This window comes from Stegostoma tigrinum, chromosome 40, assembly GCF_030684315.1.
Source record: "Stegostoma tigrinum isolate sSteTig4 chromosome 40, sSteTig4.hap1, whole genome shotgun sequence".
NCBI classification, from domain to species: Eukaryota; Metazoa; Chordata; class Chondrichthyes; order Orectolobiformes; family Stegostomatidae; genus Stegostoma; species Stegostoma tigrinum.
In genome coordinates this window covers 2,314,378-2,340,849 of record NC_081393.1, presented here as the reverse complement: position 1 = coordinate 2,340,849, position 26,472 = coordinate 2,314,378, and the positions used below count along the sequence as shown (strand labels likewise).

Below are 26,472 nucleotides of genomic sequence, written 5' to 3'. Positions count from 1 at the left end.
TTGTGTGTACGTGTGAGAGAGTGTACGCTTGTGTGGATGTGTGAAAGAGCATGTATGATTGTGTGTATGTGTGGGAGAGCGTGTACAATTGTGTGGATGTGTAAGAGAGACTGTACGCTTGTGTGGATGTGTGAGAGAGAGTGTACGATTGTGTGGATGTGTAAGAGAGAGTGTACGCTTGTGTGGATGTGTGAGAGAACATGTACGATTGTGTGGATGTGTAAGAGAGAGTGTACACTTGTGTGGGTGTGTGAGAGAGAGTGTACGATTGTGTGTATGTGTGGGAGAGCCTGTACGATTGTGTGGATGTGTGAGAGAGAGTGTACGCTTGTGTGGATGTGTGAGAGAGAGTGTATGATTGTGTGTATGTGTGAGAGTGTACGCTTGTGTGGATGTGTGAGAGAGAGTGTACGCTTGTGTGTATGTGTGAGAGAAAGTGTATGATTGTATGGATGTGTGAGAGAGCATGTATGATTGTGTGTATGTGTGAAAGGGCATGTATGATTGTGTGTATGTGTGGGAGAGCGTGTACGATTATGTGGATGTGTGAGAGAGAGTGTACGCTTGTGTGGATGTGTGGGAGAACGTGTACAATTGTGTGTATGTGTGAGAGAGCGTGTACGATTGTGTGTATGTGTGGGAGAGCGTGTACGCTTGTGTGGATGTGTGGGAGAGCGTGTACGCTTGTGTGGATGTGTGGGAGAGCGTGTACGCTTGTGTGGATGTGTGGGAGAGCGTGTACGCTTGTGTGGATGTGTGGGAGAGCGTGTACGCTTGTGTGGATGTGTGGGAGAGCATGTATGATTGTGTCTGTGTGTGAGAGAGCGTGTAGGATTATGTGTATGTGTGAGAGAGTGTGCACGATTGTGTGGATATGTGAGAGAGTGTAATAAAGCCAAAGAATAATTCTGAGAACAGATGGGATGAGGGAGAAGCTGTGACACATTGGGTGCAGCAAGAGGGAAAGGCCTGGATTTGAATACTCTGCTTCAGACCCAGTGGCGCATGTTTAACCTTGCTGTGCACACAGGAAAAGGGCTGGGAGATGGCAATGGCAAATGCCATCCTTTTGTCCCAATGGATATTGTGCTCCATTGGCATGAGCAACATTGGACAAAGCGCAAATCTGTCTTCACTGTGCTGTGTTTTTTCATACTATCCTGTCTATTGAGGAGACTTGCACTGAAGTAAGGCTCCTGCACTCATTTCAAAGGCTCCAGTTTTTGTCAACAATGAACAGAAAAGCAGCAGAAGGCATCACAAGCTTTTCTAGGCAACTCAACAGAAACAGATTGAGCAGAACGACCTGTGAGGGGCATGTTCACATGCTCTGAACACTTCAGTCTCACATGGAATTGTACACTGCTCTTCACATCAAGGCTGAGATATTTTAACATAATTAGGACAAAGTAATTGCCATGAACATGCCAGTTTGGAAAAGCATCTTGAGAGTCCAAATCCACTTCACAGACTTGAGGCCAGAACCAGGCATGACAGTGCAAGACTGAGGGAGCGCCGCACTGTCGGAGGGTCAGTACTGAGGGAGCGCCGCACTGTCAGATGGTCAGTACTGAGGGAGCGTAACACTGTCAGAGGGTCAGTGCTGAGGGAGTGCCGCACTGTCAGATGGTCAGTGCTGAGGGAGTGCTGCACTGTCAGAGGGGTCAGTGCTGAGGGAGTGCCGCACTGTCGGAGGGTCAGTGCTGAGGGAGTGCCGCACTGTCAGAGGGGTCAGTGCTGAGGGAGCGCCGCACTGTCAGAGGGGTCAGTGCTGAGGGAGCGCCGCACTGTCAGATGGTCAGTACTGAGGGAGCGCCGCACTGTCGGAGGGTCAGTGCTGAGGGAGCGCCGCACTGTCGGAGGGTCAGTGCTGAGGGAGCGCCGCAGTGTCGGAGGGTCAGTGCTGAGGGAGCGCCGCAGTGTCGGAGGGTCAGTGCTGAGGGAGCGCCGCACTGTCGGAGGGTCAGTGCTGAGGGAGCACCGCACTGTCAGAGGGGTCAGTGCTGAGGGAGTGCCGCACTGTCAGATGGTCAGTACTGAGGGAGTGCTGCACTGTCGGAGGGTCAGTGCTGAGGGAGCGCCGCACTGTCGGAGGGTCAGTGCTGAGGGAGTGCCGCACTGTCAGAGGGTCACTGGTGAAGTGGCTGTTTTGAGATTAGAAATGAAACTGATGCCTTGTCTCAGAGAGAGCAGGAACTGCAGCTGCTGGAGAATCTGAGATAACAAAAGTGTGAAGCTGGATGAACACAGCAGGCCAAGCAGCATCAGAGGAGTAGGCAGGCTGACGCTCCGGGCCTCGACTCCTTTTTGTCTGCCTTTTGCAACGGTAGTAGATTCGCCAACTTTAGGTACATTTAAGTCGTCATTGCACAAGCATATGGACGTACATGGAATAGTGTAGGTTAGATGGGCTTGAGATTGGTATGACAGGTTGACACAACATCGAGGGCCAAAGGGCCTGTACTGTGCTGTAATGTTCTATGTTCTATGTTTTTATGATGGACGTAGATAGCAGAATTGCTTAGATGAAGGAAACCGGGTGTCAGTTTTGGAACAGTGATAATGGGAACTGCAGATGCTGGGGAATCCAAGATAACAAAGTGTGGAGCTGGATGAACACAGCAGGCCCAGCAGCATCTCAGGAACACAAAAGCTGATGTTTCGGGCCTAGACCCTTCATCAGAGAGCCAGTTTTGGAACCTTGCCTTTTGTAAATTAGCACCCGTGTTTTTCTTCTGTAACTTTGTAGAAATCTGTTTTCGACTCTGTAGCACATGGGGATTTGACAGATCAGTTCTCTGTTTCTTTATGCCCGGAACTGAGCACTGCTGCATTTGAATCATACTAATGTGCCTCATTTCAATGAAGCGAAGCTACAGAAGATTCAGAAAGAGGTGCTTAAGCAGGAAACTCGGTGAAATAACTCAGGATGAGTATCTCCAAATGCCAAATTAAAGCCCGAGTCCCCCCGACTCAAATTACCAGCCCCACTCTCCAAAAAAAACATTTTCAAAGGTGTCTTTTACCTTTCCAAATTTCTGTTGCATCTGCACGTGAAGTACTCCCTGTTTTATGGCCTCTTCCATTTTAAGTTCATCGTCGTGTGCCAGTGCGGGTATGTCAGGCACTACGAGCTCAGGGACTGTGGCTTCGCTGTGCTTCAGCAGTGTCACTGGAGGTTGGAGTTCGAGCCAGCGCCGTCCCCTCGCACCCGGCTCTCACACCCCAAAACCAAACTTGCAGCACATCCGAGACACAGTGCATCAAGTGGCCGCAGGTGGAGCATCGTCTCCAACACAGTCAAAGAGAAACTGGTGCACTCTCATACCCTGACAGTGATGAGAAGGTGGAACTCACTATCACAGGACTCGCTGAGTCGAAAGCTGTAGATGGATTGATAGCAATTTGCATGACAATTAATCTCTGTGAGTTTCCCTCCCCTGCCCATTGCTGGCTCTTGCTTGTTCCTCTTTCACTTTTCTTGAGTTTAGCACAGTTCTGCCGTTCCTCAGTTTCGATGACGTCTGATCATTAAACTCCGCTTCTCTCTCCAAACAGGCTGGCTTGAATAGCTGATGACTTCCAGCACTTCATGTTTTTACTTCCTATTCCCTGTGCTTGTGGTATTTTGCTTTTGTGAGTTGAAGTGAAAGCTGAATGAAGAGCCGAAGGAGAAGGGAGCTGAGGGATACAAGGTTAGGTGGAGGGACAGGTCTGGTCGGGGAAGTGGTGGCGACCGCCGAAGGACCTGGGCAGGCCAGGCGGGTGGGAAAACTGACGGATGGAATACAACGTGGAAGTCTGAGATTATGCACTTTGGCAGAAGGAATAGCTGCAGAGACTGTTTTATGAATGAGAAAAGCTTTGCAAGTCTGTAACGCAAAGAGATTTAGGAGTCCTCGTTCAGGATCCCGCTCGGGTTAACATGCAGGTCCTTTGGAAGTTAGGAAGACAAATGCAAGTTGGCATTCATTTCAAGAGGGCTAGAATTCAAGAGCGAGGATGTAATGCTCAGGCTGTACAAGGCTCTTATTAGACTGCATTCAAAATATTGTGGGCACTTTTACGCTCCATATCAAGTAAGGAATTACAGGCTTTGCATTTGGTCTGGGGGGGTTCTCTAGAATGATCCTGGAGATGAAGGGCTTGACTTTTGGGGAGTGGTTTAGGGCTCTGGTTCTGTCCTTGATGGAGTTTAGAGGGATGGCAGAGGATCTGCTTGAAATTAACAGAATACTGAGGGAGCCTCGATAGAGTGGACACAGGGAAGATGTTTGCACAAGTAAGTGAGGCTAGTAACCAAGGTTCCAGCCTTAGAGAAAAAGGACAGCCTCTAAAACTGAGATGAGGAGGAATTTCTTCAGCCAGAGGGTGGTTATTCAAGGGAACTGATTGCCTTAGGCAAAGTCATTGAGTGTTTTTCGTAAGGGGCTCAAGGGTTATGGGGATAAGGCAGGACAATAGGGTTGAGAAACATATCGGCCATGATCAAATGGCATAACAGTCTCGATGGGCTGAATGGTCTGATTCTGCTCTACTGTCTTATGGTCATATGGATTCATTGCTGGGATGAGGTGAAGAGGGCTCGGAGAAGGCTTCTCCTCAAGCTGAAATACTGGCATGCACCTGGTGGGCTAACCAGCCCTGTGTCATTCCTTTCACAGTTGAGTTGATGTTACCGTCAGCAACGTTTGCTGGTCCAGCTCTGTGCTTCTGACAGTGTGAAGTTTCAGCAGAGCTTAAAACTGGGAATTTTTAAACCAGGTTAAGGCCTGCCTCCATCTGGCAGCAAACAGTAAACTGCAACCCATGCTTGTTACCGCAAGGAATATTTCAATTCAATATAACCTAAACCTGCATGTAAAAGTGACAATGGTTTGAAATTATTGCACAAGCTGCAAAGTACTCTGGGACATCTTTGACTTCATGGAAATTCCTGGACCATACAGCAGTGAGACAGGCCATTTGGCCCATTCGTCTATGATGGTATTATACTCGTTGCTCAACCATTCTCTGCTCAGAGTTGCCACTTTTCTTTCTCTGCCTTCTCATTGTCACATAAGTATCTCATTTCCCTTGCAAAGTGCCTCAGCTGTTTGCTTCAGGCTTCTCCTACGGTGGGAAAGATGTGACCTTCGTGCAAGTTATTTTAAACAAAAGCTGCATTCGACTATGAGACATAGGAGCAGAAATTAGGCTACTCAGCCCATCGAGTCTGCTTCACCATTCAATCGTGTCTTTGAGGTGCCTGATTGTTGGTTGCAAAAGTCAGTGATGGGTGGTCTACCAAGCATGGTTTCTGCATCCTGCTGGTCGGGTCCAAAGTGTAGAGGACCTGCAAGCTTTAGAAGACACTGAATTGAAGGAGCTATATTTCAGGAGGAATTTAGCATGTCCTCAAAGTGGACAGCATTAGCATTGGAACTTCAAACATCAATGATGGCCCTTGTTCACTCTGTAGCAAAGAACCAGGCACCATTATGGACTGGAGGTAGTCCCATTAAAGTCTGACTGCACATTGTAATAGGGTATTTCACAGGAACCCTCAAATCAACCTTTGCATATTGACCACACATTATTCTCCAACATAGACACAGTGTTGTTGCAACATTTTGGGAAGTCCAGTGAGAACGTCTCATCCAACAGGGTCTCAAAAACTATACCTGGTGTAACTTACAGAAACACAAGCCTTTTTGGAACCACTGATGACATTTTGACATTGTGACTTCTACCCAGATGAAGATTTGAGAGCCAAGTGCGGCTCAAAAGAAGTCTCATTTAGAAAGGCTTCCACCTTTAACAGTCTTGTGAGCAACCTGAAACCCTGTCTGCACACACTAGGTCAGTACAAATAGATGATATACAAAATAACTTCAAGAACTGCAGATCCTGGGAATTAGAAATGGCTTGGAAATTTTAGCAGAGCTGGTGGCATCTGTGAAGATAAAGCAAAGTTAATGGTTTCGGTCGAGTGACTTCTACAGAACTGATTGGCTGAGGATAAAATTGGTAAAAAAAATGCAGGAGATGAGGAGTGATTGAGAAGTGATGGAGAAAGAGGCCAGCGAGAGAGAGAACAAACACATGGATGTGGGGAATCAATTGCTGCCAACAGGGACCAGTAGTAGCTAACACCTAGGTGGCACGGTGGCTCAGTGGTTTGGGGTGGCACGGTGGCTCAGTGTTCGGGGCAGCACGGTGGCTCAGTGGTTCGGGGCAGCACGGTGGCTCAGTGGTTCGGGGCGGCACGGTGGCTCAGTGGTTAGAGGTGGCATGGTGGCTCAGTGGTTCGGGGTGGCACGGTGGCTCAGTGGTTCGGGGTGGCACGGTGGCTCAGTGGTTAGAGGTGGCACGGTGGCTCAGTGGTTCGGGGCGGCACGGTGGCTCAGTGGTTCGGGGCGGCACGGTGGCTCAGTGGTCAGGGGCGGCACGGTGGCTCAGTGGTTAGGGGTGGCACGGTGGCTCAGTGGTTAGCGCTGCAGCCTCACAGTACCAGGGACCCGCGTTCGATTCCACCCTCAGGCGACTCTCTGTGCGGAGTTTGCACATTCTCCATGTGCCTGTGTGGGTTTCCTCCGGGTGCTCCGGTTTCCTCCCACAGTTCAAAGATGTACAGGCTAGGTGGATCGGCCATGCTAAATTGCCCGTAGTGTTCAGGGGTGTGTGCGTTATAGGGGGATGGGTCTGGGTGGGATGCTTCAAGGGGCAGTGTGGACTTGTTGGGCCGAAAGGCCCGTTTCCAAGCTGTAGGGAATCTAATCTAATCATGGGCTGTTTGCAGTAGCAGCATGTGTGTTGATAAGGCTTGGTGTGTGGGAGTTCAGGTAAGGATATGGAAGAAAGTGTTCGGGTCCTAAAATGATCAAACCCAATATTGACTTCAGAACAGCATTAGCAGCCATTGATTCCCCCAGGCTGACCTTTACCCACTCCTCTCTCTCTCTCTCTCGCCCCCTCCCCCCACTCTCTCTGTACTTCAACTCCACCCATCATTTAATTACCCCCTCTCCCCAACCCCGTTCCCCGTGCCTTGTACGCTCACTGGTTCCCCACCTACAATCAGTTCTGCAGAAGGGTTACTGGACTCGATTTCTCTCTGCAGGTGGTGCCAGACCTGCTGAGATTTCTGCTTTTGTTGCGAATACATGTTGATGGGAACTGAGAACCTCACCCTCACCAGCTCGTGACTGTGATCACCCAGAATGATCCATGGAACATGTTGCCATTAATGGCCAATTCGCCAATAGAATTATCACAGAATCCCTGCAGTGTGGAAGCTGGCCATTTGGCCCATTGAGTTTACACCAAGCCCTCCAAAGATCATCCCACCCAGACACACCCCCATTAACCTATCCATGTAACCCTGCATTTCCCATGGCTAATCCACACAGCTTACACATCCCTGAACACTCCGAGCAATTTAGCATGGCCAATCCACCTAGCCTGCACATCTTTGGACTGTGGGAGGAAACTGGAGCACCCAGAGGGAACCCACACAGACACGGGGAGAATGGGCAAACTCCTACACAGACAGATACAAAGGAGGCCTCACACTGATAGCCCCTGCTATTCTTGACATGAATATCTGACTGAAACACTGAAATGTAAAATTACTGTCGGTGTTCTAGAGCTACTCCAGCCAGAGGGAAGAGACTTCATAATATTAATTCTTAGGATGACAATGTTGTCTGGTGAGGAGAGATTGAATAGAATTTGATCTGATCTGCCATTGAGGTCTATCACACATGCAATGATGGGATTTTTGCCTTCACAATGAGATTTGTACCTGATGAGGTAATGCTGCCATGACATAAGAAACAGATGTGGATAAGGTTATACGAAAGGATTTAATCAATATTTATTCCAGTCCCTGGAATCTACATATATTCCAGTCATGGGTGAAATAACTCCATGAAGGCTCGTATCCTATCACTAAGTCACCCATTATTTACACATACATATAACATGACAATAACCCAGCTGGCTCAGATCCGAATCCTCAAGTGAGCAGAATTCCTGACCTTCCTGTTTCTATCTGTCAGCCAGGGCTCCCTGACTGGTCCAGGTTAACAGCCAATAAGCCACACTCTATGAGGTCCACCCGGCTGACCTCTCCATTCATTGGGCTCTGAATCTCTGGAATTCTTCACTGGCGACCAATGGAAGCTCAGTCACTCCGTTTGTTGAAGAGAATATTTTTGGTCTCGAATGGAATTGCAGAAATGGGGATTTGTTAGATAAGTTGCAAAGCAGAAAATCAGCCATGATTTCAGCCGATGGGTAAGCAGACCCAAGGGGCCGAATGGCTGACTTCTGCATCACCATCTGCTGAAAGCACAGTGGGTGCAGAGATTTAGTAGTTTATAAAACTGGAGGCTGTGAGGGAAACAATGTCATCTTCACTCATTGACCAAACTGACATTTCAATATCGGCTCAAGGGCTTTTCTGCTCCTCCATGAGTAACACCACAGGAGAACCACGACACATTGTCTTCAGACAAAAGCATGGAGACTGAGATTATTTATCAAGATGTGTAGTTTTCTCTTGACAAGCAGACAGCACCAGAGGACACTGATTCCCCATGACAACTGTGTGAAATCTGTCAATCCAAGCTGCTCAACTTTGCTGTTTCACAGTGTGGAGGTGCTGCTGTTGGACTGGGTTGGACAAGGTCAGAAATCACACAACACCAGCTTATAGTCCACAGGTTTGAATGCACTCGCAAGCTTTCCCAGCGCTGCTCCTTCATCGAGCGGAGTGTGAGAGAAGACCACACAGACACAGAATTTGAAGGCAGAGAGATCATCGGCAGATGGATTTTAAAAAATCACACAAATGGTGTGAGTTGAGTGTTGAATAACAAGTCTGTGCAGGTGACGAAAAGTATCAGACAGTGTGAGTAATGTGTCAACAGCCAAATAATTCAACATGGTGCTCAGTTTTGAGTGGTGTACCACAAGGACCTGTTTTGGGTCCCCTTCTATTTGTGATTTTTGTAAATGATTTGGATGTAGGAGTGGAAGGGTGGATTAGTAAGTTCGCAGACAATACAAAGGTGGGTCACATAGTGGACAGTGCGGGGGGCAGTTCTAGGTTACAAAGGGACATTGATAGGATGCAGAGCATTGATAGGAAGGGCTGAGAGAGCTCGGGCTTTTCTCTTTAGAACTCGAAGGATGAGAGGTGGTTTGATAGAGGTGTACAAAATGATCAGAGGTATAGATAGTGTGGACAGCCAGAGACTTTTTTTCCTAAGGTGGAGATCGCTACTAAGAGGGGAATAGTTTTAAATTGACTGGAGATAGATATAGGGGAGATGTCAGAGGTAGGTTCTATACTCAGAGTGTGGTTGGGGCATGGAATTCATTACCGGAGAGGGTCGTGGAGTTGGCCTCATTAGGGGCATTTAAGCAGCTATTAGATAGGCATATGGATGATAGTAAAAGGGAGGGGTGGAGGTTAAATAGGCCTTAGGATTAGGGTAAAAGTTCAGCACAACAGAGTGGGCCGAAGGGCCTGTACTGTTCTATGTTCTGTGTTCTAAAGGGCTGACCTGTAATCTGATTAATTGAGGCAGAGAGATAATTACAAAAATTAAAAATGAGGTGATGCTGGAGACAAACCAAACGCTGGAAGAACATGATAGGTATAAGAGTCACAAGCCGAGAGTCTAACCAAAGTAATAAGTCAGCCAAACCTGTACAAACCAATTCAGGATGAGAAATCCCAACAAATTATCAAGGTGATGCTGTCAAAAGAGGACAGTGAGGAAGGTTTAACAGATACAGAACAGTGTGGTGGGGTCACATGTAGTGTAACGTGAACCCAAGATCCCGGTTGAGGCCATCCTCATGGGGACCAAAGTTAGCTATCAGTTTCTGCTTGATGACTCTCTGCCGTTGTGTATCCCAAGGTCTGCTGTGAAGATCTGAGGGCTTAATGTCCTTGAGCACTGAAGTGGGAGGGAACTTTCCACCTGGCGATTCTTGTGCAGCGTCCATTCATCTGCTGTGGTAACATCTGCGCGGTCTCACCAGTGTTGCATGCCTCGGGGCATCCTTGCCTGCAGCATGGGATAGACAACATTCGCTGGTCACATGAGTACCTGCCGTGTACATGGTGGGCGGTGTCCCATGTGTGATGGTAGTGTCCATGTGGATGATCTGACCTGTCTTGCAGAGGTTGTCGTGACAGGGTTGTGTGGTGTTGTGGTGGATGTTACCCTGAGGGCTGGGCAGTTTGCTGCGAACACTGGTCTGTTTGAGGTTTGGTGGGTGTTTGAGGGCGAGAAGTGGAGGCACAGGGATGATCTTGGCAGGATGTTCATTTGTCATTGATGACACGTTGAAGGCTGTGGGGAAGATGGTGTTGTTTTTCCACTCCAGGGAAGTACTGGACGACCAAGGGTACACTATCGGTCATATCCTATGCCTGTTGTCACTATGTTTGTCACTGAGGCATGCCAGAACTGGTGCTCGATGGGTCGAGCAGCGTATCCCATTCCTCTGACATTTTTGGTCACCTGCACAGACTTGTTATTCCGCGCTCGACTCACGCCATTTGTGTGATCTTTTGAGCTCTCTGCCTATAAATTCTGTGCCTGTGCTCTTGTCTCTCACTCCGCCTGACAATGCAGCAACACTTTGAAAGCTTGTGATTTGAAATAAACCTCTTGGGCTCTAACCTGGCGAGCTCTGACTTTGCTGTTTCATTACCTGCCTTACACTGCCACCCAGGGGGCAACGCCTGTAATTACACCTATTTGGAATGACAGCTTTCAGGATCTCAGTTGACCAGTCCTGGCCTGCACTCCCATCCCCGTTTGAGGTGGACTGCAGGAAGCCTGCTGGACAGTTTGTATACAGCAAGCTCCCACAAGCTAATAGCCATGTGATCATAACCAGATTGCCTGTTTCAGTCATGTTCGTCGAGTAGTAAATATTTCTTCAATAGCAGCAGTACCTATCCTTTCCATTCACCTCAGAGGGCAGGCAGGCGCTTTGGTTAAAATTCTGTTCTGAAAGGCAGCAGCTCTGACAGTGCAGTCCTCCCTCTGGGTTACTTTGAGAGTGTTACTGTCAAATGGTGACCCACTTCCTAGCGAGTGGCTTAAACCCACAGCATTCTGGCTCAGAGCTAGGGATACACCCTATTCAGCCCAGGCTCACATCTTACATTATCAATCCAAGCTCTATAACAGTTAAACTTCCAATGAACAGCAATCTTCATTTCAGGCAGCCCCTCGGTATTGAGGACGACCAACCTCCACACTGTGCACTGCCTTCCGTGGAGTTAGATGATCAGTTCGGCGTGTGTGCTCTGCAGATTCGGCCACACGAGGCGGGTGGTGCTCCCAGTGACAGGGATGTGAGTTGATGTGGGGTTTGTGTGCTCAGTCTGATGGTTCAGCTTCACCTGTCTGTGCTCCTGACAAGGTTTGTCAATGTGCCACTGAATGACCCGGCTGTGGAATCTTCACTGGGCAGAAACCAGAGACTCCCATGAGGCAGAGGAGATGTTTGACCTGTTCAGGGAGCTTTAAGGACATTCCTGAGGTATATTCTGTCTGGTACTGGGCAGCTCCTGCTGTGGTGGATTTCCGAATGAAGCATTTGCTTTGGGTCTGTGGTCTCAGGCACAAGAGGGACATATTTTCAATGAGGAGACCCTGGGTATGTTTTGAATTGTGTTAATTTATTATTGTGATATGCACCCAGGCACAGTGAATTGTTTTGCCTGCAGTACAAGCAATAGAACAGAATGAGGAATCTCTGATGAAGGGTCTAGGCCCGAAACGTCAGCTTTTGTGCTCCTGAGATGCTGCTTGGCCTGCTGTGTTCATCCAGCCTCACATTTTATTATCTGAGGAATACAACGTTATGGCTGCAGAGAAGGCACACAAAGAACAATATCAACATTAAGTTGAAAATTTGAGAGGTGCATTCAGAAGCCTAATACCAGCAGTGGAGAAGCTGTTCTTGAATCTGCTGGCGCGTGTGTTTAAGCTTTTATATCGTCTGCGTGACACAGCAAGGTGGGAGAGAGGGGTGGGAGAAGCCTTTGATAATGTTGGCTGCCTTTCTAAGGCAGCGAGAAGTGCAGGAGGAGTCAGAGGGCAGAAGGTTGGTTTGTGTGATTGACAGCACTGTGTTCACAACTCTCTGTAGTTCCTAACAGTGCTCAGCAGAGCAATTGCCATGCCAAGTTGTGTGATGCATCCAGATAGAATGCTCTCTCTGATCCATCTGTAACAATTATTAAGAGTCTTTATAGACATGCCCAATTTCCTTAGGTGCCTGAGGAAGAGGAGGCCGTGTTGTGCTTTCTCAGCGATCACATTTTGCCCAATCTTGGGACAGGACACTGCTGGGTGACCGCCTTTCTCTTCTCATCCTTGTGAGGCCAATGCGGGAATACTTACAGAGTGCTTTGAGATGATTGCAAGATCTGTCAATGTAATAAAAAAGAATGAACTTGAATGTGGCCTAAAACTCCATTGAAAATCTTTTGTCAGCATTTCCTGTGCGTGAGTGTCTCCACACTTCAAAGATTTGTTTCCCCATGATATCACTCAGCTATCAGCTGGCAGTCATTACGATTGTCAAAGGAGTGGGTTGAGCTTTGGGAATCTAAACTGTGACAAAGGAAGCTTGAATGCTGCTTGTTACTGAGTACGAGCCTGTTGCTTTTTCCAGTTCAAAGGTCAAACCTGGAACTTTGTTCTGTACAGAAACAAGCCAATTTAACCTTTGGACAACTTGGAGTATGTGCGTCTGCGTGTGTATGTGTGTGTGTTTGTGTGTGTGTGTGTGTGTGTGCGTGCGCGTCTGTGTATGTGTGTGCGCCTGTGTACGTATGCGCGCGTGTTCGTGTGTGTGCGTCTGTGTGTGTGCGCATCTGTGTGTGTGTGCGTCTGTGTGTGTGTGTCTGTCTGCGTGTGTGTCTGTGTGTGTGCGTCTGTGTATGTGTGTGTCTGTGTGTATGTGTGTGTGTCTGTGTGTGTGCGTGAGTGTGTGTGTGTGTCTGTGTGCGTGTGTGTGTGCATCTGTGTGTGTGCACGTCTGTGTGTGTGTCTGTGTTTGTGTGAGTGTGTGTGTCAATGTCTATCTGTGTGTGTGTGTGTGTGTGTGCGTCTGTGTGTGTGTGGGTGCGTGTGTCTGTGTGTGTGCACGTGTGTGCGTCTGTGTGTGTGTCTGTGTGTGTGTGCGTGCATGCGCACATGAATGCGTCTGTGTGTGTGTGTATGTGCCCATGTGTGTGCGTGTGTGTGTGTGTGTTTATTAGAATTTATAGGGGGTTAAGATTAAGTTTTCAAAGTTAATCTGCCTACCTGTTAAAGGAAGGTTAGTTGACGATAAGTGTGATTTGCATTTTTTCTTTATTGATGGAAACTGGGTGTGAGATTCTTTTACGCTCACAGCATCATACAGCAAAGAAACAGTCCCTTCAGCCTGACTCGTCCAAGCCGACCAGGGTTCCGAAACTGAACTGAGTCCCGTTTTCCTCTGTTTGGCCCATATTCCTCTAAGCCTTTCTTGTCCATGGACCTGTCCAAATGTCTTTTAAACGTTGTAATTTTATTCAACTCTCCTGCTTCGTCTGGCAGCTCATTCCGTACACACGTTACCCTCTGCATGAAACGGTTGCCCCTCTTACCACCAACCTGAACCTTCTCGTTGATGTGGGACCTGTTGAATGCTTTGCTGAAGTCCATGCAGGCTACTCTATCCCAGCCGAGCTTCTTGGTCACTTCTTTGTGACACCTGATTTCCCACGCACAATGCCATGCTGACAATCCCTCATCATTGCTTGCCTACTGAAATACATGTAAACTCTTTCCCTCGGAATCCCCTCCAACAACTTCCTCACCACTGAACAAATCTTTGATCTCAGCCAAGTTTACCATCTCGGTGATGTAACTGATAATTTTGACGTTTGTGACAGCTGGTGGAATAGTGGGTCCTGATTTCCATGTTTCCCATCAGAGCTGAGCCAACGCGCAGAGCCTTGTCAGGGATCCTCACCTTCCCATCCTCTGCCATATCTCCAAAGGGCAGCCCCGAAACCCGGCAACTTCCCGGCCCAAACACAAACACCCGTGACCGCTGGTACTCCCTCCCTTCGGGACTTTTCTGAGTTGGTTGATTCGAAATATTAGGAGGCCGACAAAGGCTTCCAGTTACCGTGACTTCACCGCAACTTTCAATGCTATGATGTCCACAGAAATAACTGGGGCTAGGGGATGGGGGGGAGGGTTTACAGAATAGGGAGGGAGGTGTAGGGGCTGGAGGTGTTACAGAGATCGGGAGGGGGTTAGGGGCTGGAGGTGTTACAGAGATAGGGAGGGGGTTAGAGACTGGAGGAGGTTACAGAGATAGGGAGGGGTTATAGGGGCTGGGGATGTTACAGAGATAGGGAGGGGGTGTAGGGGGCTGGGGATGTTACAGAGATAGGGAGGAGGTGTACAGACAGGATATGTTACAGAGATCGGGAGGAGGTGTAGGGGCTGGGGATGTTACAGAGATAGGGAGGGGATGTAGGGGCTGGCGATGTTACAGAGATAGGGAGGGAGTGTAGGGGCTGGGGATGTTACAGAGATAGGGAGGGAGGTGTAGGGGCTGGAGGTGTTACAGAGATCGGGAGCGGGTGTACGGACAGGATGTGTTACAGAGATAGGGAGGGAGGTGTAGGGGCTGGAGGTGTTACAGAGATAGGGAGGGGGTGTAAGGACAGGATGTGTTACAGAGATCGGGAGGGGGTGTAGGGGCTGGGGATGTTACAGAGATAGGGAGGGAGGTGTAGGGGCTGGAGGTGTTACAGAGATCAGGAGGGGGTGTACGGACAGAACGTGTTACAGAGATAGGGAGGGGGTGTAAGGACAGGATGTGTTACAGAGATCGGGAGGGGGTGTAGGGGCTGGGGATGTTACAGAGATAGGGAGGGAGGTGTAGGGGCTGGAGGTGTTACAGAGATCGGGAGGGGGTGTACGGACAGGAGGTGTTATAGAGATAGGGAGGGGGTGTAAGAACAGGATGTGTTACAGAGATCGGGAGGGGGTAGCAAGTTTTGAAATACTGAACTACAGGAGCAACCATCCCAACACCCACAAACGAAGCTGCATTAGAACATTATTCCAACAAGCCACCACACACTGCAGCACAGAGGAACTACACAGAGCAGAGGAAAATCACCTGTACAGTGTATTCAAAAAGAACGGGTACCCAATGAACACAGTCCGCCGATTCCTCAGCAACAAACCCAAACAAACAGACAAAACGGGCCCAGAAACCATAACCACTCTCCCCTACATCAAAGACATTTCCGAAATGACTGCCAGACTACTCGGACCTCTTGGCATCAGGGTAGCCCACAAACCCACCAACACAATAAAACAGCAGCTAATGAACTTAAAAGACCCCATACAGACAACAAATAAAACAAACGTCATCTACAAAATACCTTGCAAGAACTGTGACAAACACTACATTGGACAAACAGGCAGAAAGCTAGCCACCAGGATACATGAACATCAACTAGTCACAAAACGACATGACCCACTATCACTAGTATCCTTACATACAGATGAGGAAGGACACCACCTTGATTGGGACAACACAGATGTAGGGACAGGGTGTGTTACAGAGATAGGGAGGAGGTGTAAGGGCATGGTATGTTACAGAGATAGGGAGGGGTGATGGGGCTGGGGGTGTTACAGACATAGGGAGGGTGTCTAGGGGCTGGGGGTGTTACAGAGATAGAGAGGGGGTCATGGGGCTGGGGGTGTTACAGAGATAAGGAGGGAGTGTAGGGGCTGGAGGAGTTTACAGATATAGGGAGGGGATGTAGGGGCTGGAGGGTGTTACAGAGATAGGGAGGAGGTGTAGGGACTGGGGGTGTTACAGAGATAGGGAGGAGGTGTAGGGGCTGGAGGAGGTTACAGAGATAGGGAGCAAGTGTAGGGACTGGGAGTGTTACTGAGATAGTGCAAAGGTGTAGGGACTGGAGGAGGTTACAGATATAGGGAGGGGTGTAGGGGCTGGGGGGGGGGGTTACAGAGATACAAAGGATTTTGGGGGCTAGGGGTGTCATAGATATAGAGAAGGGGTGGAGGGGGTGTTACAGAGATCGGGAGGGGTTGTAGGGGCTGCAGGTGTTACAGAGAGATGGAGTGGGGTTAAAGGTACAGGGGTTGTTAAAGAGGTAGGGAAGGGGCGTAGGGGTTGAGCTATTACAGATATGGGGACAGGGTGTAGGGGCAGGAGGCGGGGTACAGAAATCCGGAAGGGTTTAGGAGCTGGGGTGTTGTTACAGAGATCAGGTGGGGGTGTAGGGGCTGGAGGGGGTTACAGAGATAGGGAGGGGGTGTAGGGGCTGGAGGGGGTTACAGCGATAGGGAGGAGGTGTAGGGGCTGGAGGGGGTTACAGAGATTGGGCGGGGGTTTAGGGGATGGAAGGGGTTACAGAGATCGGGCGGGGGTTAGGGGCTGGAGGGGGTGACAGAGATCGGGCGGGGGTTAGGGGCTGGAGGGGTTTACAGAGATTGGGAGGGGGTTAGGGCTGGGGGGGTTACAGAGATTGGGAGGGGGTTAGGGGTTGGAGGGGGTTACAGAGATTGGGAGGGGGTTATGTGTTGGGGGGGTTACAAAGATCAGGCGGGGATTAGGGGCTGGAGGGGTTTACAGAGATTGGGAGGGGTTTAGGGGCTGGAGGAGGTTACAGAGATCGGGAGGGGTTTAGGGGCTGGAGGAGGTTACAGAGATCGGGCGGGGGCTAGGGGCTGGAGGAGGTGACAGGGACAAAGCGTGTTTCGGGGCTGAATGATGTGGCACACATAGGGAGGGTGTTATCCGTGTACACCACTCCCGCATGTGACACTATCCCTTTCTCATTTCCCACCTCTGCCTGAACCATTTCCACATCCTGACTTCCTGACTTGTTGCCATCGCTCTGTCTTGTGTTCTGATCATTATCTAACAGAACCCTTCACCTTTACGCAGTTGCCTCTCAATCCACAATGTCTTGTACCCAGCTACCAGCTTGTACTATTGCACTCTCAGTCTGTCTCTTGTTTTTCAAAAGCTGTTGAATTCAGTTTCAGAGTCTTAAGTTTAATCATTTTATTCTTGTTCTAACTTTGCATCTTTCGGTTCACTGTTAGATTTGTACTCTCTCCCTCCCTCCTGTCAAGGTCCATGAATCAGTTCCTATCTTGTTATCTTTCTGTCTGGCCTTGGTCCTCCTCTTTAATTTACCAAATCTTCTCTAATTGGATCTCTTTCTTCCACTGTTTATTTTACAAAGGGAGGTGAAGCGTGGTGATGTTGAGCCGCAGGGTCAAGCACGAGGCTGATTCACACTTTCCTTTGGCATGACAGCAGTCAGATATTTCACAAAGACGCTGCCAGGGTCACTGAGCTCCCTCCTGCTGCGTGCAGCCCAGGGCACCGAGTGATCTGTGCATCAGGCACCGAGTGAACTGTGGCGCAGGGCACCGAGTGAACTGCGTGCAGCCCAAGGGTTTGCGTTCCCTCCACAAACTTCAACCACACGTCTCGCATGCTTTGAGGCCTCCTTATTTGAGCAGCTTTTGGTCAGCTGATATCTTCTCCATTGGGTTTGGTATCAGTTTTTGCTTGACCCTGAAGGGCCTTGGGACCCTTGAGACAGCACGCACCTCTGTCTGTGGTATTTCTGAGCTCTGTATACAATGGTGTATGGAACTTGAAAGCAGGCTCTCTCTCCCACTCTGACCACGAGGCTCACACTCCAATTGCCTTCCTGGCGTACTTCACAGATTTGTTTTATTTGTCCATGGAATGTTGTCATCACTGGACAGGCCTGCATTTCTCGCACATCCCTAGCTGCCCTGGAGATGCTGATGGTGAGCTGCCTTGTTGAACTGCTGCAGTGCTGTGAGGTCTGTACAGAAACAGTTCTGCTTGGGACCAAAGGCCAGGGCTTTTAGCCAATGATACTGAAGGAAGTATCATACTGAAGCGAGCTGTTCCCACGTCAGGATGATGTGGGGTTTAGAGGGGAATGAGCTGATATCTTACTAAGTTTATCCCATCATTTTAGAGATTATCTCTTTCCTCGATCTTTTAACATCTGCTTTGATTTGAACCTCTGAAAACTCATCTCAAATATGAGCACAGGCATGATGGGCTGAACAGCCTGTCTTGATCCTGTAAGTTCCTGTGACCTGATGAAAGCAAAATCGATCAAAATAAAAGCTGAACTAATTGAAATGACTTGAGTTCACGTAAGAACAAAATTATTTGTAAGACTATACTTTATACTGAGTGATGCACATTGATAGCACCTTGGAGAAAATTCAGGAAAATCTATGTGTCTGATGTAAAGCATGTAACATGTACATGCTGCTTGCTGGCATCTCTTCTTTGTGATACAGAAGGCAATTCAGACGTCAGGAAATCAGGATCATCATGGATGTCATTCATTGATATCAGACAACATGAAGCCTCCAGCTGTTTGATGCTTTGATTTAGAGCACAACACTATAACATTGCTGAATACATTTGTTTTATCAGCAGCGCCAGATGTCACAAGTTTCCACCGAGCCATATGGGATGGACCCTGCACCAAAACACTCTCCTGGCAGAATACCATTGACCTGTCGCTTTCTTCATCTGGATTCAAGGTTGAAATAGAAGTCACATCTGACTCAAAACGTTTTGCCGTGTTTCTCTCGCTGCAGATGACGTTAGACCTGCAAAGCTTCCCCAGAAATTTCTGTTTTTATTTCAGAGACCAGCCAACCTTAAATCTACAGGAAGAAAGCAGCAGCTCGACAGTTTTTTATTTCAGATCTGCAGCATCTGCAATACTTTTGTCTGTTCTACTTCGCTGTACTCGACTTTGGCTCCACCTTACCTCCCTTTTCCAGTAACCACAGCTGGACACCTATTCTCTCTCATCAAAACAGAACATTCTGGAAGGTTGATCACCAAAGGTTCCTGTTGTCTGTTCCCGAATTTGCAACAGAAAAGGAGGATAACTTGCTCAAAGTCGCAGGGAAATTAATAGCAGATTGGGAACAACAGGGACTGAATAAAAATAAGCAAAGTAAAACATCAATCATGAGCCAATTCATGGAACTGAAGAGTCACGAATCCCCAGGACATGACGGTTTCCATCCCAGGCTGTCAAAGGAAGTGGGTGAGCACACTGTGGATGTCCTAACATGTCTCAGCATTCACCGGAAACAGTAGTTGTCACTATGAATGGGGAAACTGCACATGATACTCTGCTTCTTAAAAAGAATGAAAACGAGGAAAGCCAGGGAATTACAGACCAATCAGCCTAACATCTGTGGTGAAGAAATTATTGGAGTCTTTCATCAAGGATGGGAAAATGCTCAATCAGGGAGGGCCAGTATCAATTCATAACAGGCTGGCCATGCTTGACAAACCTCATTGAACATTTGGAAGAGGTGACAAAGGTAGTGGACAGGGCAATGTTTGTGGATTTTGTTTGTTTCGGCTCCAAAATTAAAACAACATGTTTAAAATGCAAGGACTGTCAGTGTGATGGTGAATTACAAGTGAAAGTTTCTGCCCCTATTATTTCAAAACAATGCCTTTCCAATTTTTCAAAATTTATTTTTCTCAAACCCGCAGGCATGAACAAGTTGCTTTTGGGGTGAATCTAATGACAACTGTCTGTTTATCAGTCTAATTGCAAAGATCTATCCTCATTTTAAACAGAGGAGTTGTATTGTGCTTGACTGCTTCAGAGCTTCTCAGAAGCCACAATGTTCATTGCTATCACAGATAATCACAAGAGAGACAATTTCACAAGAACTGATTGAGCGTTTGCAGTTGTTTGACTGGATAAGGCAAAATTAACCACTTGACGATGACACTATTACCAATTAACCCTGCCCCATGCAATACTGCATGAAATTAATACATTCTGCTGCTGGAAGACATTATTTTCCAAGTCCCAAACTCTAGAATAGAGTTCATACAGCTCTCTATATTAACACTCTCTCTTCCTTTAAGATCCTCCTTTAAAACTAAATCTAATTAAGACTTCAATCACTAGTCCTAATATTGTTACAAGCTCTGCAGGGTAGCCTTAAGCAAGGTAACGAAATATATTCAATGCCATTCAAATTCAGAAATTATCAACAAAATTCCACTCCTTGCCTCATTTTGCCATAAGTGAAAATTGGTGCCGATTACACGTGAGTTAAGAGGCTAAGGACCCTTCAAATAAGAAGATAAATTTCACTTTAAATAAAGCAAAGATACTTTTTGTTACAACCACAAAAATTCCTCCTTCAGCATTTACAACAGACACAACTGCACAATATCACAATCTTCTCTCTTTCATGCCAGGTGGATCAGGCTCAAAACTAGGGGGCATTTTTTTTAGTGAGAGCAGAAAGATTGAAAAGGGACATGAGGGGCAACCTTTTCACACAGAGGCTGGTTTGTATGTGGGATGAACTGCCAGAGGATGTGGCAGATACAGTTACAGTTCCAACATTTAAAAGACATTTGGGGAGGTACATGAACAGGAAAGGCTTCGAGGGAGCCAACACATTGCGGAGCTGGAGGAACGCAGCATCTGAGGAGCAGGAAAGTCAATGTTTTGGGTTGGGACCCTTCTTCATAGCTGGGAAAGGGGTAAGGGAGCTGGGAAATAAATTGAGGGAGGAGGGGTGGGGCTGGGGGAAGGTGGGTGGGATGGCAATAGGTGGATGCAGGTAGAGGATGGTGGGGATTGGTTAGTGGGACGTGGGAAAGAAGATGGACAGGTTGTGTCAGGTCAAGGAGGCGGGGATGAGAGTGAGGGTTGGACATGGGATGAGGCTGGGGGTGGAGAGATCTTGAAACTGGTAAAGTCCACATTGAGACCATTGGGTTGTAGGCTCCCAAGATGGAATATGAGGTGCTGTTCCTCCAGTTTCCGAGTGGCATCGTTGTGGCACCGGAGGATGCCCAGGATGGACATGTCATCCAGGGAGTGGGAGGGGTGTTAAAATGGTTGGCGACCTGAAGGTGTTGATTATAGCGTGCAGAGCGCAGGTGCTTTGTAAATGCTCTGTAAAAACAAGCATGAGGGACTAGGGATAACAGGTGTACAGCTGGATGAACACAGCAGGCCAAGCAGCACCAGAGGAGCAGGAAGGCTGACGTTTCAGGCCTCGCCCCTTCTTCAGAAAAGTGGGACTAGTTTAATTTGGGAAACCTGGTCAGCATGGGCAAGCTGGGCTAAAGAGTCTGTTTCTGTCTTGAATGATTCTTTGACTTCCAGAAAGCATTTGACACAAAATCTCATCTAAGAGACTGTTAACTAAGGTAGAAGCCAATGAAATTGAGACAGATTGCTGAAATAGCTGGGAAATTGGCAGGGGTGATGGGGAGTTCAAACATAACCAATGGTGTCCCAGTGAGAGATGTCTGAGGGCCTCAGTTATTCACATTACAGGGGATCCCTGATTGCGAACATCTCACTGACAAAAGCTGATGCTTACATAAGTGATCCTATACAGGGATTTAATTTTAAAGATCCAAGATATGAGCATTTCCTGCATTTACTGGCTACTTTATATTGACCTGCATTGTGTCTGACTTTATTACAAATGGACTTGCAAACAAACTCATTTACAGCCTGGGCACCGCTTGTATTTATTCATGACTTGTTAAGAGAATAGAAAGTCATTTCATCAAATTTGCTGATGACTGAAAGTTAGGCAGAACTCTCGACAGTGTAGATGATTGCATGAAATTACAAAGGGATGTTGTTCGACTGGTGAATAGGCAAAACTGTGACAAGTGGAACTCAATGCAAATAAGTGTAAGGTAATCCATTTTAGATGAAAACAGTAGGACAGATCAGGGTTCTTTCTAGATGGTATGAAGTTCAATAAAGAGACTTGGGGGTGGAGGTGCAAAGATCTTTAAGTTCCAGCCCCCACAACTCTCTCCTGAAATTTACCATGGCAAATCTACCTAACCCGTGCAGCTTTAGACAGTGTGAGGAAACTGGTGAACCCCACACAGACTCACAGAAAATGTGCAAACTCCACACAGACTCACCCAAGGCTGGACATGAATCTAAGTCCCATGCGAACCACAGAGCCACTATGCCACTCCCAGGAGAGTTCATGGAATGCTGGCCTTCATACCCAGAGAGCTGGAGTACAAGAGTGCAGACATTCTGCTGCCGCCACAGAAAATCCTGGTTAGACCCACTTGGTGTACTGTGAGCAGATCTGGGCATCACAACTTAGCAAAGATGCATTGGTCTTGGAGGGAGCATAACATAGATTTACAACAATGATACCTGCACTTTGGGGGTGAGCTATACTTCTCAGATGGTGTACGTGTGACTGATGAGGACAGATTGTAGAAATGAGGCCCATTTTCTCTAGAATGTGGAAGGTTCAGGGATGATCTGATCAAAGTCTTCAGATTATTAGAAAAAGACAGGGCAAATGAAGATAAACTTTTCCGATGGTTGGGGATTCTCGAACTAGGGGCATAGTTTAAAAATTGGGGTCAGACTATTCGGGAGAGATGTGAGGAAGCACAAAGGCTGGTCGAGGTTTGGAATTCTCTTCCCCAAATGGCAGTTGATGCTGGGTCAGTTCATACTAAACCCAAGGTAGATTTATTTTGTTCCACAAAGGCATTTAAGGAACTGGGCCAAAGGCAAACATGGTGTTCAACTACGGATCCACCAAGATCCCAATGAATGGCAGAGCAGGCTCAAGGGGATGAATGGCCTTTCCTGTTCCTATGTGCTGAAGCTTCAGCTCCTTCCATCATTGATGCAATATGATTGCAGTCTGCACTGGAGCAACTTACTCAGATTTCAGCCTTGTCACTGCTTGGGCCAGAAACAGCAGCAAGTTTAGGGAACACAAATGCCTGTTCTCCACCCCAATGCTACCAGCACCTTCCGAACTGTTGTCTGTGTCCCCTCTGGAAGGATAAAGACAATAGCTACATGGGAGCACCATTGCCCAACAAAGCCCCACACCATCCTGACTTGGAACTATGTCACTGTTTCTTCAATGTCATTGGCTCAATATCCTGGAATTCACTTTGTCACAGCACTGTAGGTGCACCTCAGGGACTACGGCAACTCAAGGCAGCTCATCATTGCTGTCAAAGATGGGCAACAGCTACATCCTCATGTCTTGAGATTTCCTTTTAAAAAGCACCTTACGTGCTCCGTGCAAATTAAATGCGCCCACTTCTGCATTTGTAATTGAATCACACAGTGTGGAAACAGATTCTTTGGTCCAACTTGTCCATGTTGACCAGGTTTTCCAAACTAAACTAATCCTATTTGGCTGCATTTGGCCCCATATCGCTCGAAACCTTTCTAATTCATGTAGCTGTACAGATGTCTTTTCAATGTTGTTACTGTACTTGCATCTACCACTTCATCTGGCAACTCGTTCTGTGCATATCAAATGTAACATACTCCATAAGATATTGAGTCCAGAAGGCTGCAGCATCCCCAAGCAGAAGATGAGGTGCTGTTCTTGTAGCTTGTGCTGAGCTTCGGTGGAGCAGTGTTGCAAGCCTGAGGTCAGAGATGTTGGCCAAGGAACACAGTGCTGTGTTGAAATGGCAGGCAGCAGGAAGCTCATTCAGAGATAATAATAACTGCTGATGCTGAAGTCAGAGATAACAGAGTTAGCACAGTTGGTGCTCATGGTTAGCACTGCTCCCTCACAGTGCTAGGCACCTGGGTTCGATTCCACCCACGAGCGACTGTCTGTGTGGAGTTTGCACATTCTCCCTGTGTATGCATGAGCTTGCTCCGGATTCCTCCAACAGTCCAAAGATGTGCAGGTTAGGTGGACTGGCCATGTTAAATTGCCCATAGTGGCTAGGGATGTGTAGACTAGTTGGATTAGCCATGTGGAAATACAGGGCTACAGGAATAGGGTAGGGGGTGTGTGTCTGGGTGGGATGCTGTTCAGAGTGTTGGGGTGGACTTGTTGGGTTGAATGGCCTGTTTCCATGATGTTGGGATTCTATGATACAGTGTAGAGCTGGATGAACACAGCAGGCCAAGCAGCATCAGAGGAGCAGGAAGGCTGTTGTTGTGGGTCAGGACCCTTCTTCAGATTTCTCACTCTGCACAGCTCACAGCTCCAAACTGTGTTATCTCTTACAACAGGAAGCTCATAGTCTGTTCTGTTCACACAACGTCGGTATGTTGCAAACTGCTCATGCTCCCAGCCTGATATTTTACCTATTCCTTTGTGCATCCAACTGTTGCTCTCTCCTGGCTCCCGGTCCTCCTATGATTTCTTGCTCCCATTCCCGCCCTCCACCCTCCGGTGTATATCCCAACCCGAACCTCGCTGCAACCTGTTCCGAAGAAGGGGCCATGCATCTGAAACATTTCTGTTTCTCTCCGCAGATGCTGCCAGACCTGCTGAGTTTCTCCAGCAGTTTCGGCTTTGATGTTGGATTTTTTTTTCCCCGTTTACACGTAAAATGCCAACCAGATGCACACATTGTCTGTTCAGTAAATGCACCCTGAACTGAGTGGAGTCATTGGTGCCTCACAGCTTTGCAGCAGGGCGGGGTAGAGCCCCACATGGTCAGTGCCTGGGGAAGTTTGAGGGGAAAAAGAGAGGGAGAGCTGTCACGCAGGCGCGCCGCGGGGAGCCGGCCGCCGGCGCCTGGCGCAGGCGCACGGGTAGCGGAGCCGGGCCGGGCGCTCGGCGAGCGGCAGAGAGTTAGTGCGCAGGCGCGTCGCCGCGGCCGAGCATGAATGGAGGAAAATGGCGGATCATGTGCAGGTAACAGGGATGGAGCCGTCAGCCGTGTGTGCGGCGGCGAGAGCTCCGGGCTCACGATGGGAGGATAGGACGGTCCTGGGGGAGGAGAGCGGGGGGATGAGCTCTGCGGCAGGCGGGCCCGTCTGCACGGGTTGGGGATGGGAGGCGGGAGAAAGTAGGAGGAGGAGGAATCCGCGCTTGGAGCCGCCGAGGGAGGCGGCTGGAGGTTTGTTTTGAGCAGCGGGCCCGGGGAGGGGGTTGCTAGGGGTAACCGGGCACTGCTGGGCCAGGGATGGCTTCTTCAAACCTCGGCATTACTGATGTCAATAAACAACAAGCTGCTGCAGGCGCTGGGCCTTGGAGCTGCTCAAGCTGCTTCACCTCCAGCCTCCATTCTTTAACTGCAGCAAGAGAGAAACCCGAGCTTTCTAACAGTTTGCATCCATCGTATTTCATCATAAAATCTCATGGTTTCCATGCTGTTGTTGCATTGCCAGGTCTCTGCTGTTTTTTTTTGCATACCCTGTGTCTTCTTTCTCCCCCCACACTCACCATTTTGCATTCAACCAGAAAGGCTCATTGCACGAGGTTGAACGCGAAATGGATTTTGAAATGCAACATGACTATTCTTTTCGGGGTCGTAGCATGCTAACTTCATCGCGTTGTTGCATAAACAGTGCAGACTTGGGAGCTTTTCTTGCATCGTGCTGAGCCAGCAGTGTTGCATTGGGACCTGAGCTCAATTTTACATTATTGTTGCCTTCATTTGGAGACAAGTTCTTTCTCTTCTGCATACACACTGTTGATATGTTATTGGATGGTTCTGAATTGTCTTAGATCCCTGTGAAGGAAAAGTCTAAGCCATAAATAAATATCATGTTTCATTAATACTTCAAGGATATTTATGAATTTTTCACCTTGATCTTGTATGAGAAACCTCCTTTGCTTCCAACCAGGCGTTCTTGCTCTGTCTTTCCTTTTTCTTTCTTTTCCCAGCTCTGCTCCATGTTGTGGTTCTCCTTCACTTCCACCTTTTTCCCTGTCTGTTACTTATTTTACTCACTGCCGTGAAACTTGATGGAAATGCCTTGACAGAAAATCATTATCATATCAAGTCATTCCTCATTTGCAGCTACAATATCTCCCCTTGTCAGGTTTGGTCTTGTGTTTAAAAAAAAATCCACTTCAATTATTTACACGATAATTCTTGATCTTATGTTTCCTGTCGTTGCCAATCACTCTTCACTGATAATTTGATCTTTTGTTATGCCATTTTTACCTCTTAAAGTTCCTTAAGCTCTACGTTGAACACTTGTACCAAAAAAGCTGAAGCATTCATGTTTATATCTGTTTACTCTCACTTGGAAGATCCTGGCAGTCTCCACCTTCTTTAGTCTTTATTTTGATTTGGTGACTATTGGTGAATAGGCTTATTTATCTGTAATGATCCTCTAACAGATGATAACAAATAAGATGTTCCTTTTGAGTATGAAAACTCGTCAGTAGTTTTGCTGTAAACTTTCCCTATTCAATTTATTTTGTACACTTGGTTAATGTAAGTTGAACCAATCATCCTTTTCACTTTAACCTGTATTTGCTCCTTCTAAAGTTACTAAAATAGTAATACATTTGCATTGATTCAGCTGCACAATTTAATCCTTTCGCTTGTGTGGAAGTCTCTTGGAAAAAT

The 26,472-nt window shown here is 47.7% G+C and overlaps 2 protein-coding genes across 2 annotated transcripts in view; one reads left to right on the top strand and one right to left on the bottom strand.

Annotated features, from left to right (window-relative positions):
• LOC125448041 (docking protein 2-like) overlaps positions 1-3,377 on the bottom strand; it is a 52,825-nt gene extending 49,448 nt beyond the window's left edge. The window contains exon 1 of the mRNA XM_048522979.2: positions 3,027-3,377. Coding sequence (XP_048378936.1) covers positions 3,027-3,086 — 60 coding nt within the window. The 5' untranslated portion in view covers positions 3,087-3,377. The remainder of the gene's footprint in view (positions 1-3,026) is intronic.
• A 21,319-nt stretch (positions 3,378-24,696) lies between these two features.
• xpo7 (exportin 7) overlaps positions 24,697-26,472 on the top strand; it is a 94,977-nt gene continuing 93,201 nt past the window's right edge. The window contains exon 1 of the mRNA XM_059641225.1: positions 24,697-24,803. Within this exon, the coding sequence (XP_059497208.1) occupies positions 24,786-24,803 (18 nt within the window). The 5' untranslated portion in view covers positions 24,697-24,785. The remainder of the gene's footprint in view (positions 24,804-26,472) is intronic.